The 15,577-nt window shown below is 33.6% G+C and overlaps 1 protein-coding gene across 4 annotated transcripts in view; it reads right to left on the bottom strand.

Annotated features, from left to right (window-relative positions):
* Positions 1-15,577, bottom strand: part of LOC140432393 (monocarboxylate transporter 3-like) — a 46,791-nt gene that overhangs the window by 18,676 nt on the left and 12,538 nt on the right. For 3 of the 4 annotated variants that reach the window (XM_072520257.1, XM_072520256.1, XM_072520259.1), the window contains exons 2-3: positions 3,640-3,770; positions 207-333 (exon numbers count right to left, since the gene is read on the bottom strand). In XM_072520257.1, coding sequence (XP_072376358.1) covers positions 207-333; positions 3,640-3,732 — 220 coding nt within the window. In that variant the 5' untranslated portion in view covers positions 3,733-3,770. Of the gene's footprint in view, positions 1-206; positions 334-3,639; positions 3,771-12,372; positions 12,513-15,577 lie in introns of those variants that run through there. The other variant, XM_072520258.1, reaches the window with a different exon arrangement.

Below are 15,577 nucleotides of genomic sequence, written 5' to 3'. Positions count from 1 at the left end.
CATTTACCCTGTACAAACTAGTCACTTTGAGACAATCTATAAGTCAGTCGTTGATTCGAATCGAGAAGGGCATGGGAATTTTTATATTAAATCAAAAGAAATTATGGTGAGCTTGGAGATATTTATTATAAGCTGTACTCTATTTATGACGTCCATCAAAATATTTCAGAAAAAAGGTTAATTGTACAAAAATAAAAACTATTTACCAGTTATACAGTAAAGTGAGCTTTGTAAGTGAAGTAGAAATGAAGTTTGAGCAGCTGTGACGCCCATCAGTTCGAAGTCTTTCCCAAAAATGATTCCAAAACATTGTATAAGAGTTAATAAACTAACCTACAACAGAAATGTTTTAAAATGAATGTAAATATCTGTTGGATTTGCATAATCTAATATATAATTTTAGCAGCTCTTAATGGCTTAATAACTTAATCAAGTTAGTCCAAAAAATAGGGGTGAAGTTACAAAAATTCGCGTAGAGCTAACCGCCTTGATCGGCATTGAGTCATTATGTTTTCAACATATTTTGTAATCTGTTTGACCTTTAATCCACGTATTTCCTGTACAAATGTGACCTAGATATTTTTTTATGAATTATCCGGAAGAAAACTAATCATGATATTATTGTTTTAGTACTATTAAAAATTACCCACGTGCTTCCAGTACACTTCCTTATTTTTTTCGAAACAGGGCGAAACAAATTAGTAAAAGAAAAATGTAAATAGTGCGTAATATAATTTTTATGAACTTTAAAAAGTTGTGAAAATTACGTAAACATTTCATTAAACTCGTTAATGTATTACGTTAGTGGAAATAAACCTAATTATAACGAAACTTTATAAATTACCAAATGCCAAATTTATAAATTGGTATTCGCCAAAATAAAGGAAGCTGAAATCAGGAAGCTTATTAAATATAATCGAGTCAAGTTACAACAGCTTTCATGTTACAGGTGGTCGGCTCGTTTTTTGCACATGTAGGACATTATTCACATTTTTTATATTACGTCTCTTGTTTAATCATAGAATCGAAAACAATGAAATTAAACCATTTGTCCGTCCACAATTAAATGCGTTAAACGAAGATAGTGGTATGATAAAGGACGGTTACATTTAACGACGACTTCTAATTAATTTAAGATATCCTAATTACATACATTACATGACATAAGTTTAAATTGCATGAAAATATACAGGGTGTTCCAAAAAAAGGTAACACCGTCTCTAAGATAGGTAAAAAACTGATAAATAATTAGGGTTTGTCAACAACAAGTCAACAGTCAACATGAAACATTGTTACTTGTGAAATTAGATATTGTTACTCAAAATCTACTTAAATGTTGAATACACCGACATGTTATTATCCTTAGGCGAGTGTTTATGAAACTCTAATGCAGCTTTTAGGCGTTATGCAAAAAAGATTCCTACAAGAAACTTAACAAGCAAGAAAACATTTAGAGCCGTTGAACGACATTGTCGAGAGACTGGGAATGTAAGACCAAATAAAATAAATTCTGGTAGACCAAGAAGAACAAGAACAATTAATAAAGAAAATATTATTTTCAATTTACTTGATCAAGATCCAACAGTGGGCGTAAGGAATATGGCAAGACAAACAAATACGGCTTCTTCAAGTACTTGGCGGATACTTTAAGAGCAGCAGCTACATGCTTATCATTACAGACAAGTCCAAGAGCTCATGTGAGACGATCTAGCGGTTAGAGTGGATTTTTGTGAAACATTGCTCTATCCAAATTTTTAAAAACGCATTCTTTTTACGGACGAGGCCACCTTTACGCGACAAAGTATGTTTAACTCCCATAATGCACACTACCGGTGTGATGATAATCCACGAGTCAAAAGGGTATTACATTATCCACACTCATTTAAAGTTAATGTTTGAGCAGCAACTTAAAAGTAGAAAATTAAAAGGTTATCATATTCTACCTGGAAATTTAAATAGTGATCTGTACTGTATTTTTTTAAATAATCACTTATTCGAGATATTAGAAGATTTAATGCTAAACGAGCCTTTATCTTTATTTTTTATGCACGATGGAGCGCCACCGCACTTTGATAGAAGGTGTTGTAATTGATTGAATAACCATTTTCCGAATCGATAGATTGGTAGAGGTATAATTCATTGGCCTCCTCGGTCATGCGAATTTAATCCTTTGGACTGCACAGTTTGTTCATATGTTAAGGAAAAAGTCTATGCTACAGAATTAAATTTAAGTCAAGAATTGGAAGACAGAATTCAGCGTCACTTTAATGACATCATAGCTGATCCCAAACAGTTTAGAAGATTAATGGATCCTTTAGAAAAAAGGACAGAGTTGTGTATTTGTGAAAACAGAGTGTTTTTAGTCTTTATTTTAATTTTCTTCCTGAAATTTTTTGTTTAATTAATAACTTTTTCATTACTTTATACCATCATCGGTTATTAGTTCATAATTTTCAAATCAAAATATTCCGAAAACGGTACCATACGAAAACCATTCCATCATTATTCCAACAACGTTCTGTGATGTAGCCCGATAGGGTTTTTATTATTATACCTTTTATAAAAGAATTTTCTAAATATGTTTATTTTTGTGGTACAATATTTTTGTGATATAAAAATTTTTGTGATACATGGTATACAGCCAACTACAAGCATTTAGTTTCCTTGTGGATGAAGAAATTATTATGGACAATACGAGTAAACTAAGAGGAACGCAATATCTCATTGAAAGCGATTTATCACCAGCTGAAACCAAACTAGAGGCGGAACCAAGAGACATGGTGAGGGAGAAAAAGGGAAAATATAGTAAGATGGAAGTTAGTGACCAACCAAAAACGAAATTGCTTTTAACTCGAGTCGTCAGAGACAAAAATGCCACTGAACCTCTAAATCATACGAACAAGCTGAATTTTGGTCAAAACGTCAATTTTGGGACCCAAAAACATGCAAAAAAAATTACGACTCCTACTCTCGGCTTCACCCTAAACACCTCCTTCTCAGGGGGGAGAAAAAAATCGATTTACCAAGAATCTGTACGCGGTACTAAAAAATGTTTCAAAGAAAAAAGTGTAGCTGAGATAATTTGGAACAAAAATATTAGTACTTTTTGTGTGGAATGAATAATTTTAAATGTCAGTTACGAGCTGGAAATTAATGTTAAATAAAATTTGTATTAACTCAACGGTAAAAATTCAATATCTTTTGATCAGAGTGTCCTATCGACAAAAATCAAAATGCGTTTTAAAGTTGAAGAGCAGTTATAATCTACGCGGTTCAGCCGGTATGCCTGGTGAGTTTTATATTAATTTTTTAATAATATTAATCTTAGTTTTAGCTTTATATATATTTATATATATATATACATATATATATATATATATATATATATATATATATATATATATATATATATATATATATAAACTTCATAAATAACATAAAATATGAACAAAACTTAATGTTTGCTCTAAAAATAAAACGAAAAATGCTTGAACTTCATAGATAATGCAAAGCCTGCTCATGAGACCATAAAAGTACTTTTTATCATTATCGCTGAGCGTATTTAAAAATTCTTTTATTGCATAAATTTGCTCTACAAGTATGGAAAACATATTTTAAACTGGGAATAATTATACTTACATTGAGTAAAATTATGGCAAATACTATCACCCAACCGTAGCCTCCTTCTGGATACACATGTTCTTCGATCTTTGTATCATTTTTGCTATCCATCTTGATGCCGCATAAAGAATATTATGTCATTCACATATCTACGAAAAAATATTAAGTTAATATTTGAATTATTTCATTAACGTAGTATTTTGGGATTAAAAACTTATTTACAGATTTTATCTTTTAACTGATTGTGCCTTAAATGGGTGTTTTAAAACGAAAAAAAAAATGTTTTAATTACTGTATGTCTCGACATTATTAAAATATTTGATGGTATTCTATTTATTTTGTGTCAAAAATACAAAGTTTAAAACTGAATGTGACAAAGCCTTCTAATTAACATCTCGGTGGTGCAGTGGCAATTTTTATTAAAAAAAAATTGAAATTTTCATGTTGGTCTGATTGATGTTCACCCGAGGTACCATGATCGCTCAATTATAATAAGCGATTATTTGTAAAGACAATACAGCCGAAATTACCTAAACTCTATCCACCGAGAAGCGATAGTGCCAGTAAACAACGAAATATACGCGTGTAGGGTTATAAACGTTTTAATTGGCTGGCGTTTAGATCTCTCTCCGCCTATTTCAGATCTGTATTACGAAAATTAAGTGATATTTATGAATATATATTTTTAAATAATAGAACATTTTTGATTCAATGCACATACAAAGTCGGCAATAAATGTTTTTCTCATCCCATATGTCATAAACTTGGGAATAGATATTCATTATACAATTTTTTATTTGTATTTTTAAATTAAATACTAATACTAAATCAACTGACAACACTGTACACAGCTGTACTGCTGTAACTTCCATTAAATTAGTATTTGAAGAGAAGTCGAACGATAAAGATGAATCCCTAGCCACAGTTAGACGATACTTCTGTTATTGCGCTGTTGCCAATTTGTTATATTTTATTGTGCTACATAGATTTTAAATCCATTTGTTGACAATTATGAAAAATGAGCACATACATTTTGCAATGCATATGGAATGACATTTAAAATAACTTTTTTTTTCAAACCCTTTATATTTTGTGCACTTATTTCTATTTCTGTTAATCAGTCTGGTAAAATTATAATAAATCAAACTTGAGGAAAATGTATGTTATGCATTATTCTTATAAAAAAGATTTACAAATAATAATTGAGATTAGTGGGATAATTATGAAAATAAATACAAACAAACGAGGCTTACATGCCAAAAAAATCGTTCGCCTTCCGTTTTATAGCTAACTTGGGAAAAAAAAACGTGGCTACTAAGATGGCTTACCTTGTTTCGTTAAAAACAATTAAAAAAAACTTGAACTATCACTATCACCATTACTACCAATTTCTGTAATTAACGGTTCAACCATGACCTCAATAATATGATCAAGTTCCCAGAACTTTTTTTCTACTGTATTCTGCACATGCTTCACACAGTTTTTCCATTTCTCCTGGGTAATGTTGTTAAGGGCATCATTTAAAAGGATTTTGACATTTGCAAATTTGAAAGTCTTGTTGTTGACAGCAACAAAATTTTTAGCATCAGCCCAAATCAGCTCAATAGGATTGAGCTCACAATGGTAGGGTGGCAAACGTAAAACGGTTTTATTTTGAGCTTTTGCGAGGTCATCGATAACATATTTGTTATATTCAGCCTTACGCGGTGCCACTAATTGTAAGAGTTCAACTTTAAGCATGTCCTCATCGAAGTCGATAGTTTTTGATCGTAACCAGTCTTTTATTTTTTGCTTTATCCATGCTGTAGTCGGTACTTTCTCACTTTTTCGCGAATGGTAAGGAGCATTATCGAGAACTATGACACAGTTGTCTTCTAAAAGGGGCAAAATATTTGCAAACCACTTTTCAAAACCGTCTGAGTTCATTTCCTCGTGATAGTCGCCACTCTTTTTTGATTCAAGCGTCCATAGGCCACCTTCTACAAAACCTGTTTCACTCCCAATATGTGTAAGAATCAGTCTTTTTCCTTTGCCAGATGGATTTTTGAGACCTGCTGAGAGACCTGACAAAAACGCCTGCCTGGAAGATTTTACCGTTTCGTCAACCCACACATGAGATTTTGTATGTCCTGCATTTACCCACGTTTCATCTAAATAATAAATTTTCCTGTTTTCCTCCCGAAATTTTTTAATGGATTTTAAAAAATTTCGCCTTCATAAAATAATCTCTTCTCGTTCTAATAAAGCACTGTTTCTACCCCTACGTACGTATTTAAAATCTAATGATTTTAGAAATTTATGGAAAGTACTGCGTTTAAAATTTGGCAAGCTTTCGTCGTCGTTAACAGCTGCAAGAACTTTGTCTATAGTTGGTATTTCGTTGCGAAAAAAAAATTGATGTACAATTCGACGAATAGCAGTTTTATCAAAATCGTCTATTTTGTGAAGTATGGTTTTTCTGGGTTTGTTCTTTTTCGGTGAAGAAAATCCTCCTGTACTTTTCTGTTCCCTAATAATTCTGTACACAGAAGCTTCACCTACTCCGCTGGTAGAAGCAGTTTGTTTAACTATTTCCGATATTAAAGCTTCAGGACGCGATTCCGTTGTCGATTTATAAATAATATATATAACGCTTTTTTCCGTACTACTAAATGCACGTAATTTTGAACGCTTTTTTGAAGTTAATTCCTCGGCAGAATCTGTAGAACTCGACATTGTTTGTAAAACTGAAAATTAGACAGCAAACTGTAAACAGTGTAAAAAAATAAATATAAAAGCAAACAATAGAAAGCATAAATAAACACCCACTAAGTTCGATTAAACGCGCCGAAATGTACAATTATTACCACGAAAGCTATTTTATCAACTGAACTTATAGCGAGTTTATACACGCAAGAATTTGCTGACGACAGTATTTGTTGGTTCAAACAAAATCAAACAGTAACTGATTATGGCAGTGTTAACAGTGGCGGTGTTTTATTTCATTGTAAATAGGACCGTGTTACAAATTGCTATTTATTTTTAAAATGGAAAAATTTCTTTTGCATAAAACCAACAAGATTAATCCAGATAAGTACAACATATTATTAATTTTGGATTTCCGATTTACCAAAAAAATATGTTTAAAAAAGTATGTATTAGCAAACGTTAAATCCGGACCTGGCAAATTTGGCAACGCCTTGTTGTTTTGGCGCACTATCTCTTCTCGTTGGATAGAGTTTAGTAGCAAGGCATTTACTCAAACCAAATACTACACAAAACTGATTATCCCGCTAATAACCTGAGTAGTTGACGCGGTTAATTGAAATAAAAAGAGCGTTCTAAAACATGTTATGCAGTATATCATACAGAAACAATATCGTTTGTGAGTATAAAAGAAGTGAAAAAATTAAAATCCTTCAGAACAATTGAAAGTAGAGTTGAGAATTCATCCAATATGACACGAATAAGAAAAGAAAATCTAATGGATGTATTAATTCCCCTAAAACGCATAGGAATGACGTGTGCAGCTTTTAAGTTAATGTTAGATCAAACATTGCTGGTAACTACATTGCTTAGAATCTTCCTAACGAAAGAGCTAGTAGTCTTATTATCAGACCAGAACCATTCCGCGGTGTATCAAAAAGCCTAGTAGTGTAAAATACCGGGAAATAGAAAAAGAAACTTATGGCCTACTGGAAAAATATTCCAAGTCAAAAAGGTTATTACCACCTTCTACTCTCTATACAAACATAGTATTATAGCTTCAGAAAAGTGAACTCAGAGCATTCGCAGGTGTTCTCACTGAACACTGTTTACTCAGAGATCGTATATTGAAAAAGTCGGCAAAGTGGAAAAATTAACATGAAGATACTTCAAAAAGACTATTGTCCGTAAACTCCATAAATGTATAGAACAGATCTTTCTAGAAACTGACCAGGTAACAAACGAATGTCCGAAATCGATAATAGAAAGATACTTCAAAAAGACTATTGTCCGTAAACGCCATAAATGTATAGAACAGATCTTTCTAGAAACTGAACAGGTCACAAACGAATCTCCGAAACCGATAAAAGGCTTTTTTTTAGAAGTCTGGATCTCTTTAATTGTCACTAGCCTGGGTTTCAGAATATAGGGGTTAACAAGCCAACGAGAAGGTATATGAATTGACGCTCCTCGTCCTAAGCCCTTCTTTAAAATTGCAAACACAGGAAATACTCGACAAATTGATGCAAAATAAATTTCTTGAATGATGGATAAATGGCAAGGACAGTTGACAATCGGTGACACGAATGCAACGATGGGTAGTGAGGAAATATATAGATCAATAATAAGTAATTTTCAGAAACATAAAAATCGCAACGATAACAGACAAATACTTATTAACCTGGCATCTATAAAAAGTTAATCAGTGGTAAGTACAAAGATATAGCACAAAAACACTTAAAAATTCACCTGGCTAGCCCCAAAAAAAAAACATTACAGAACCTGCAAAGTTTATACATCCAAGAGTTACAACAAAACAAAAAGAGGCAAAAATTCACTTACGATTTGGAAAAACAAATTTGGAAAAGGAAACATCGACGAAATATGACAATGGAGGCACTCAGAAAAACAGCATCCGTTATCAAAAAGAAATAGTAAAAATATAAAAATTGATAACGATTGCATATAAGCGATTGCATATATAGAAGAGTAGCCAAGCAAAAGTTGCTACAAACAGGAAAGGAAGATGACATAATGAGATACAAATTAGAAATATGAACTGTAAAACAAATATATAGAACAAGAAGGCGTAAGTTCCTGGACGACAAAATATTAAAAATAGAAGTCAAGAGAATTTTAGAAAAGGACAGTAAAAATGTCTTGCAACAACATGAATAAAATACTTTTCATAAAAGATGAAGGCTTTTCATCTTATTTGTGATGTTGACGAGATGGAAAGAACATTTTGAGGAAATACTAAAAGGAGAAGACATTACGACGAAAAAAGAAAGAAAATTACAAAAAAAAAGAAATTTTACCCCACGAAAAGATTTAATACGAGAAATTACAAAATTTAAAAACGGCAAAAGTTCGAGAGATAATGAAATAAACACCGAACTTATAAACTACGAAGGAAATAAGATAATAAGAGAAATTCAAAAACTAATAAATCTCATATGGGAGACAGCAAAAGAATTGCCTTCATCATGGGATAATAATTATTATTATATAAAGTTAAGTAAACATAAACAATTAAGTATATCATACAAAAAGTGAATTGTGATACAATAAATAAATAAATAAATAATGCTGCCCGAGAAAAAAAACACAATCCTATAAATAAAATAAAGCGCTATTAAGTTTATTTTTAAAGATGTTATCACTAGTTGCCGATATGGTGTTTTGATCCAAATTGTTCCAGATATTAAAGATTCTATTTGTAAGTTCACCCGGGACCTTGCAGTAGTTTGTTCCCTCTTTAATTTGTATCGATGGCCTCTTAATCTTTCGTCTTGATTCAAAATGAATATGGTGTTTAGGTTCCCAAAACTATGTTTTAAAATACGGAAGGACATAATTAGATCACCTCGAAGACGTCGCTGCTCGAATGTCGTAAGATGAGCCATGGATAATCTATCTTCATAGTTAGATCTTACACGGCCGTATGCCAGTCTTGTGGCTTTACGCTGAACATTTTCAAGTAGGATCTTATCGCGAATGAGATCTGGATTCCACACTGGTCCGGCAAACTCAAGAATAGGTCTTACCTATATTGAGTAAAGTTTACTAACAGAAGTTAGAGATATACGTGTAAAACATTTACTGATCAAAAACAGTTTCGAGTTTGCACGTTTACACACCGACACTATGTGATCAGACCAATTTAAGTCACTATTAATTATCACTCCGAGATCATTGTGAGAGGTTACCGAGTTTAAGGGATGTCCATTAATAAAGTACGGCAGTGATGGGTTATTTTTGCCGATATGTAAAACAACGCATTTTTCAATGTTAAGCGGAAGTAACCATTCTGAGGACCATTTGAATATTGCGTCAAAATCTTGTTGAAGAACATGTTGGTTAATAGTTGGATTCACATATAATTTCGTGTCATCAGCGTAAATGCAAACCTTATTGGATACGATGAGCGGAAGATCACTAGTGTAGACACAAAATAGTAGCGGTCCAAGTACTGATCCTTGTGGGACTCCACTCTTGACTGGCTTATCTGGTGAGTGGTCTTCCCCAACACGAACCCTGAAGTGATCGTTGAACGACCTTTGATAAAGCCATGCTGTTGGTGAGGGATGACATTTTCTTGAAGAAGAAACTCAGACATAGCTTCCGAAATAATCGATTCCATGACCTTGCCGACAATAGGAACCAGGCTGATTGGACGATAATTATTGCAATCAAGTTTATTTCCTTTCTTGAATATAGGAGTAACCGAAGCCAATTTCCAGGACGAGGGGAGAGAACCTTGATTAAAAGAAGCATTCATTATAAGAGATATAGGGATGGCTACAGATTCTGCACATTGTTTGAGGGAAAAACAGGTGAGTCCGTCTAATCCAGGTGATGAATTCTTTCGTAGTTTCATTAAAATATGTTTAATTTCATACGGTGTGAAAGATATATTGTCAAGAGTTTTAGACAGACGTGGGCACATTATTTGAGGAATGGTATCGTTAGGTTCATTTGTAAAAACCGGAGAAAAGAATAACGATAAACATTCCGAAGATTCGTTATTCGAAGAACATAAAGACCCGTCAGCTTTTTAAAGTAACGATATGGAGACATTAGAAGATAAAGATGTACGAATGTACCGATAAACTTTTTTACTATTACCACTTGCAATGATAGATTCTTCAAATTCTGTTCTTAACTTAAGCAAAGATTGTTTGACTCGGTTAGAAAAATTACGGTGGGCGAGAAAATCATCAAGGGAACCAGTAAGTTTATATCTTCGCCAAAGCTTTCGCTTATGTCGAATTAAATGGGTATCTGAGAGGTTAATCCAAGGTTTTAGTCGATTTCTGTATAGCTGCCGTTCGGTTGTATGATCAGAAATTGTTGTAATAGCAGTATGAAGAAAAGAGTCCCACATTGACGATGGATCAGAGTGATTAAGAAAAATAGATTGCCAGTTTAACTGGGACAAAACTAAATTTACATTAAAGAAATCAGTAGTGGCATACGTTACGAAATTATTTTTGCAAGGCGGTGTTAAACTAAATTGAATGTGAGCAGTAATAAGCGAGTAGTCAGAAAGACCCACAGGAGAGGACACTTCAAGTGTAGAAATTAGTTGATGGTCATTTGTGAAAAATAAGTCTAAAATTGAAGGATTATTGTTGGCTCTAAACCTTGTAGGTTCAGTTATCAGTTGTAATAAATTTGAGTTAATGACAAAGTTTTTAAACAAATTTGGGGAATTGATAGTATCAGTTTTGGAAATAATGGGCCAGCTTATGTCTGGAAAATTGAAATCTCCAACAACAATAAGATTTTCAAGGGATGATAATTCCTCAAGTTTGTTAATAAGCATATTGTTCTGAGTAAGTACTGTATCCGGAGGTCGGTATATGCAAACTATATTAAATATGAAATAGTTATTAGTAATAAGTAAGTGGATAATTTCTATACCGAGTACGTCTATTGTTTTATTACTGATGGAAAAAGTATTGGTAATTTCATTTGCTAAATAGATGCATACTCCTCCCCCACGACGAGTACCTCTATCTCTACGAAATATAGTAAAATTATCAATGTTTACAATAGCATCGGGAATAGAAGAATTAAGCCACGTTTCTGTTAGGAGAATAATGTGAGGTTTTAAAAGTTGAACAGTACTTATAAATTCATTAAATTTGGACATAAGTGAGTTTAGATTCGTATACATAAGAAGCCAATCCGTAAATTTTGGTGCAGAAGAATTATGAACGAAATTTGATTATCTTTGGACATCCATTCAGATATTTAATCGTAAGGTCATTTTCTCCATTATTTTTACGAGTTTCAAGCTCAGTACGAAGTTCCTTTAAACGAAGTTGCTGCATAGGTGTCTTGTCATCAATAACAGAATAAGTTTCAGTAGATTTGTTATTCAAAAGTTTATTTTTGTTTCGAAGAATTTTTCGAGTGTGGTACTCAGAACTCATTATCACTTTTATCATGCGTGGATAACGTTTATTTTGATTTGGTTTACCGACTCTATAAAATGTAACAGGATTTTCCTGACATTCAATTAGGGCTAAATTTATTTTATTCTTATCATGATCTTTTTTATTTTGTGCGTCTCTGTAGGTTCAGGGACGCCTCTAACCAAAAAATTTTTGGAACGAGATATGCGGTCAGCTGCTTCATTGACAATGCTGTCGGTAAATTCTGTTGTTGTAATAGAATCAAGTTGATTTAATTTATTGCTGAATTCAGATAATTTAATATCAAAGTTTTCAATTTTCTTCTTAATGTCCGCTTTAAACTAGACTAGTAAACTCTTGATTTCAGTAATATTCCCAATGTTTGAACTACATGCATTGCAAAGTATACATATCCCACGTACTTTTTGCCTCGTAACTCGATCATCGACCGACAGATCCGTACAAGCAATGTGTATTGGTTTCTTACAGCCATCACACTGCAGCTTTCTATCGGAGGTAGAAGTTGGCTTTGAACAATTAGCGCAAAACGATGTATTAGGCATAATTAACTTTGTGCTAGTTTTAGATATGAATTATAATTATTGGATTAATAATAAACACCAAATTTATTGTTATCACTTACTTGCATGTTTACAAACACAATCACAATAAATTATTTCTTTGGTTTTTTAAAAACACATTTAAAATCAATTAAATTTTAATTTGTCGGAGTGTAGCAAAATACGAATGTGTTTTCCCCTCTTTTTCATGGTGTGGACGCTTGGACCTTAAAACATAACAGAAAACATTTGAAATTGTTTAATATTTACTACTTTTTGTTTAATATCTTCTACGGCCTTTCCTTCTGCCAAATTGGCGCCGACACTCACTTTGTCTTGTTTATATTTAGCAGATCTGTTTTTGCGCTTAAGCTAACATTGCCTTAAGTCAATGTTTCTAATTTTAGTTAAAGATACGATTCGGAAATAACAGGTAGACAAACTGTTTACTGTGATTATTTAAAACTACTGGTTTAACTACTTTATTTGAAATAAAAATTCAGTAATCCATTTGTGAAATATTTAAACAATAGCGATCCATAAATCTTCTTACTTATCGAAAACATTGAGCAATTTGTAAACCAGTGTTTACATTACTTGCCTGCTTGATTTAATTACCACAATTGCAATTTTCACACAAATATTGCAAAACAATAATAGATTAATAAAAATTAGGCATTTAATACAATTGCTAGCTTTAAATATCAACAAAACAATCTATCACAGATAAAAAATCTCATGCAATATGTCACATTTATCATAGTCATTTTATTTTACGTACAGATATGTTTTAATTGACTTTTTTACTTTTAGCAGTTCTGCGTTTCTTATACAAATGTTAGCTCGTTGAATATAAAAAAGGAGGTCGTATTTTGTGGCCACAGCTTTTAACTCTGAATTTGTATGCTCAAAATATACTGAACAAAGCTCTTGAATGCACAAAAATATCAAGGTTAATTGATAAAAAATGTTCCTTTTGAGGAAGAGAATGTAAAGAATGCACATGCCTTCCATGTATCGGGAACAGGGATAGTTTTTAAACAAGTCCTTTGTTATATAAAAATGTTTATTTTAGTTATTTAAACACGCACGACTCTTGTTAATTAGACTATCAAATCTAATGAATACACAGAAATACTTTGTATAACAATGACCTACATATTAGATATAAAATCGGAATATGCATGAAAACCAAGGTCAATACTTATATTTGTAGTGTGTGTATCGACGACGTCCTACCCTAACCACTGTATATCCAGCATGTAGTTAAGTTATTAATAAACATATTTTGTTGAAGCAATGTGTTGAACTTTATCAACAAGAAAATTAAGCAGATTATCTTGTCCGACCTGCTGCACGATGCAATGGCTATCACTCTCTTTGTCTTTATCTCTACGTGTGGTCGGCTTTCCTAATGAAATTTCAGTAAGTTTCTATATTATCTATATACAGTAGTCTCCCTCTATAACGATTCCCTATATAACGATAATTCCTCTATAACGATGAAAATAGTAAACGTTGGTTGGTTCGTCATAAGAACAATGTATTAATTCTTTCTCTATACCGATATCGTTCTCTCTTTATAGCGATAACTTTTTAGCGTCCAATAGTTGATGACAAATGTGTTATTGTGTTTAAAGTTCAGACTACCTGGGTCACGAGTGGCAAGGTCATTGTCCAGCGGTTGTTTTGTTTTGCGGTTAAGGAATGCGGCCACCCATTCTACTCTTTCTTATCAGAGGATTAAGTGACTCACGTTTATTTTTCGGGCGGCGTACCTAACTGTTATCACACAGATGTTGTCATCTATTGACGACTTTTCATTTCCAGTTTAAGTTGTGTCTTAGTGTGTCAACAGTCAACATGTTTTCGAAAAAGCGTAAAGTGCTCTCGGTGGAGAAAAAGTTATCGATAACTCGAGCAATAGAGAAAGGTGAAAAGCAACCGGATATGGAAGGATGGACAGAAAAAATTGGCTTAAAGCGGAGATGGAGGGCGGTAGCAGGAAGAAGTTGCGGAAACCTCAGCACGAAGATTTAGACCGCGCTATGCCTCAGTGGTTCCAGCAGCAGCGTATGAACCATATTCCACTTTCTGGGCCTGTGGTCAGGACAAAAGCTGAGTTTTTTGCAACTGAACTTGGAATTGAGAATTTCAAGACATCTGACGGTTGGCTGAGCAAGTGGAAGCTGCGGCACAAGATCAACTACGGGCAAATCAGCGGAGAGGCTAGCGATGTTAACAAAAACGTAACGGATGATTGCCTAGAAAACGTGTGGCCTGGATTGAAGGCACGATATGCGTCAGACGACATTTTCAATGCGGATGAGACTGGATTGTTTTTTAAAATGACACCAAACAGAACTTTAAAATTTAAATTGGAAAAGTGCGTTGGTGGAAAGCTCTCTAAGGAACGCATTACAGTTTTAGTGGCCGCTAACATGACAGGTTCGGTGAAACGAAAAGTGTTAGTGATAGGGAAGTCGAAAAACCCGCGTTGCTTTAAAAACATAAAAAATCTACCGGTGACCTATAAAGCAAACAAGAGTGCGTGGATGACCTCGGAAATTTTTGAAGAAGCGATAAGAAAGTGGGATATCGAGCTTAAAGAGAAAAAATTCTTTTGCTTGTAGACAATTGTCCTGCACATCGTGTATTGCGCGACCTTCAAAACATCGAACTCTGTTTTCTGCCAGCAAACACAACGAGTGTCCTTCAGCCCATGGACCAAAGTGTCATCAAGAGTTTGAAAAGCCATTACAGGAGAAGACTTTTGATGGAATTGGTTGAGAATAATGGAGATCTTTAACTAAACATTCTTGACGCCATCCTAATGATTAGTAAATCCTGGGACGAAGTGATGAGCAATACAACAAAACATTCCTTCAAACATGCAGTATGGCTCAAGGATTGACTGATGATGAAGGTGACCTGCCATTAGATGTTTGGGCCAGACAGTATGAACTTACTTATCACCTACGGACCGAAAGAGCTAACACATTTTGAAGAAGTTGATGAAAATGTAGCTACAACATCTGGACTTTCTGACGAGGACATTCTGCAAGCAGTTCGTGTAGAATAAGAAGAAAAGAGTGACTCGGAAGTACCAGCAGAGCCAGTACCAGCTCCGACCCCTCAGCAGGCATTGGATGCGGCAAAAGTACTGCATCGATTCTTCATCCACCAGGAAGACGATATGAGTACTGTGGAAGATTCGATGCATCTTCAGGACAAGGTCAAGTCAGTTCTGTGGAAAGGGAAAAGAAGACAGACCAAGGTGACAGATTT

Source organism: Diabrotica undecimpunctata, chromosome 1, assembly GCF_040954645.1.
Source record: "Diabrotica undecimpunctata isolate CICGRU chromosome 1, icDiaUnde3, whole genome shotgun sequence".
Lineage (NCBI taxonomy): Eukaryota > Metazoa > Arthropoda > Insecta > Coleoptera > Chrysomelidae > Diabrotica > Diabrotica undecimpunctata.
Note: the sequence above shows the minus strand (reverse complement) of the source record. Positions and strands in the feature narration are given on the sequence as shown.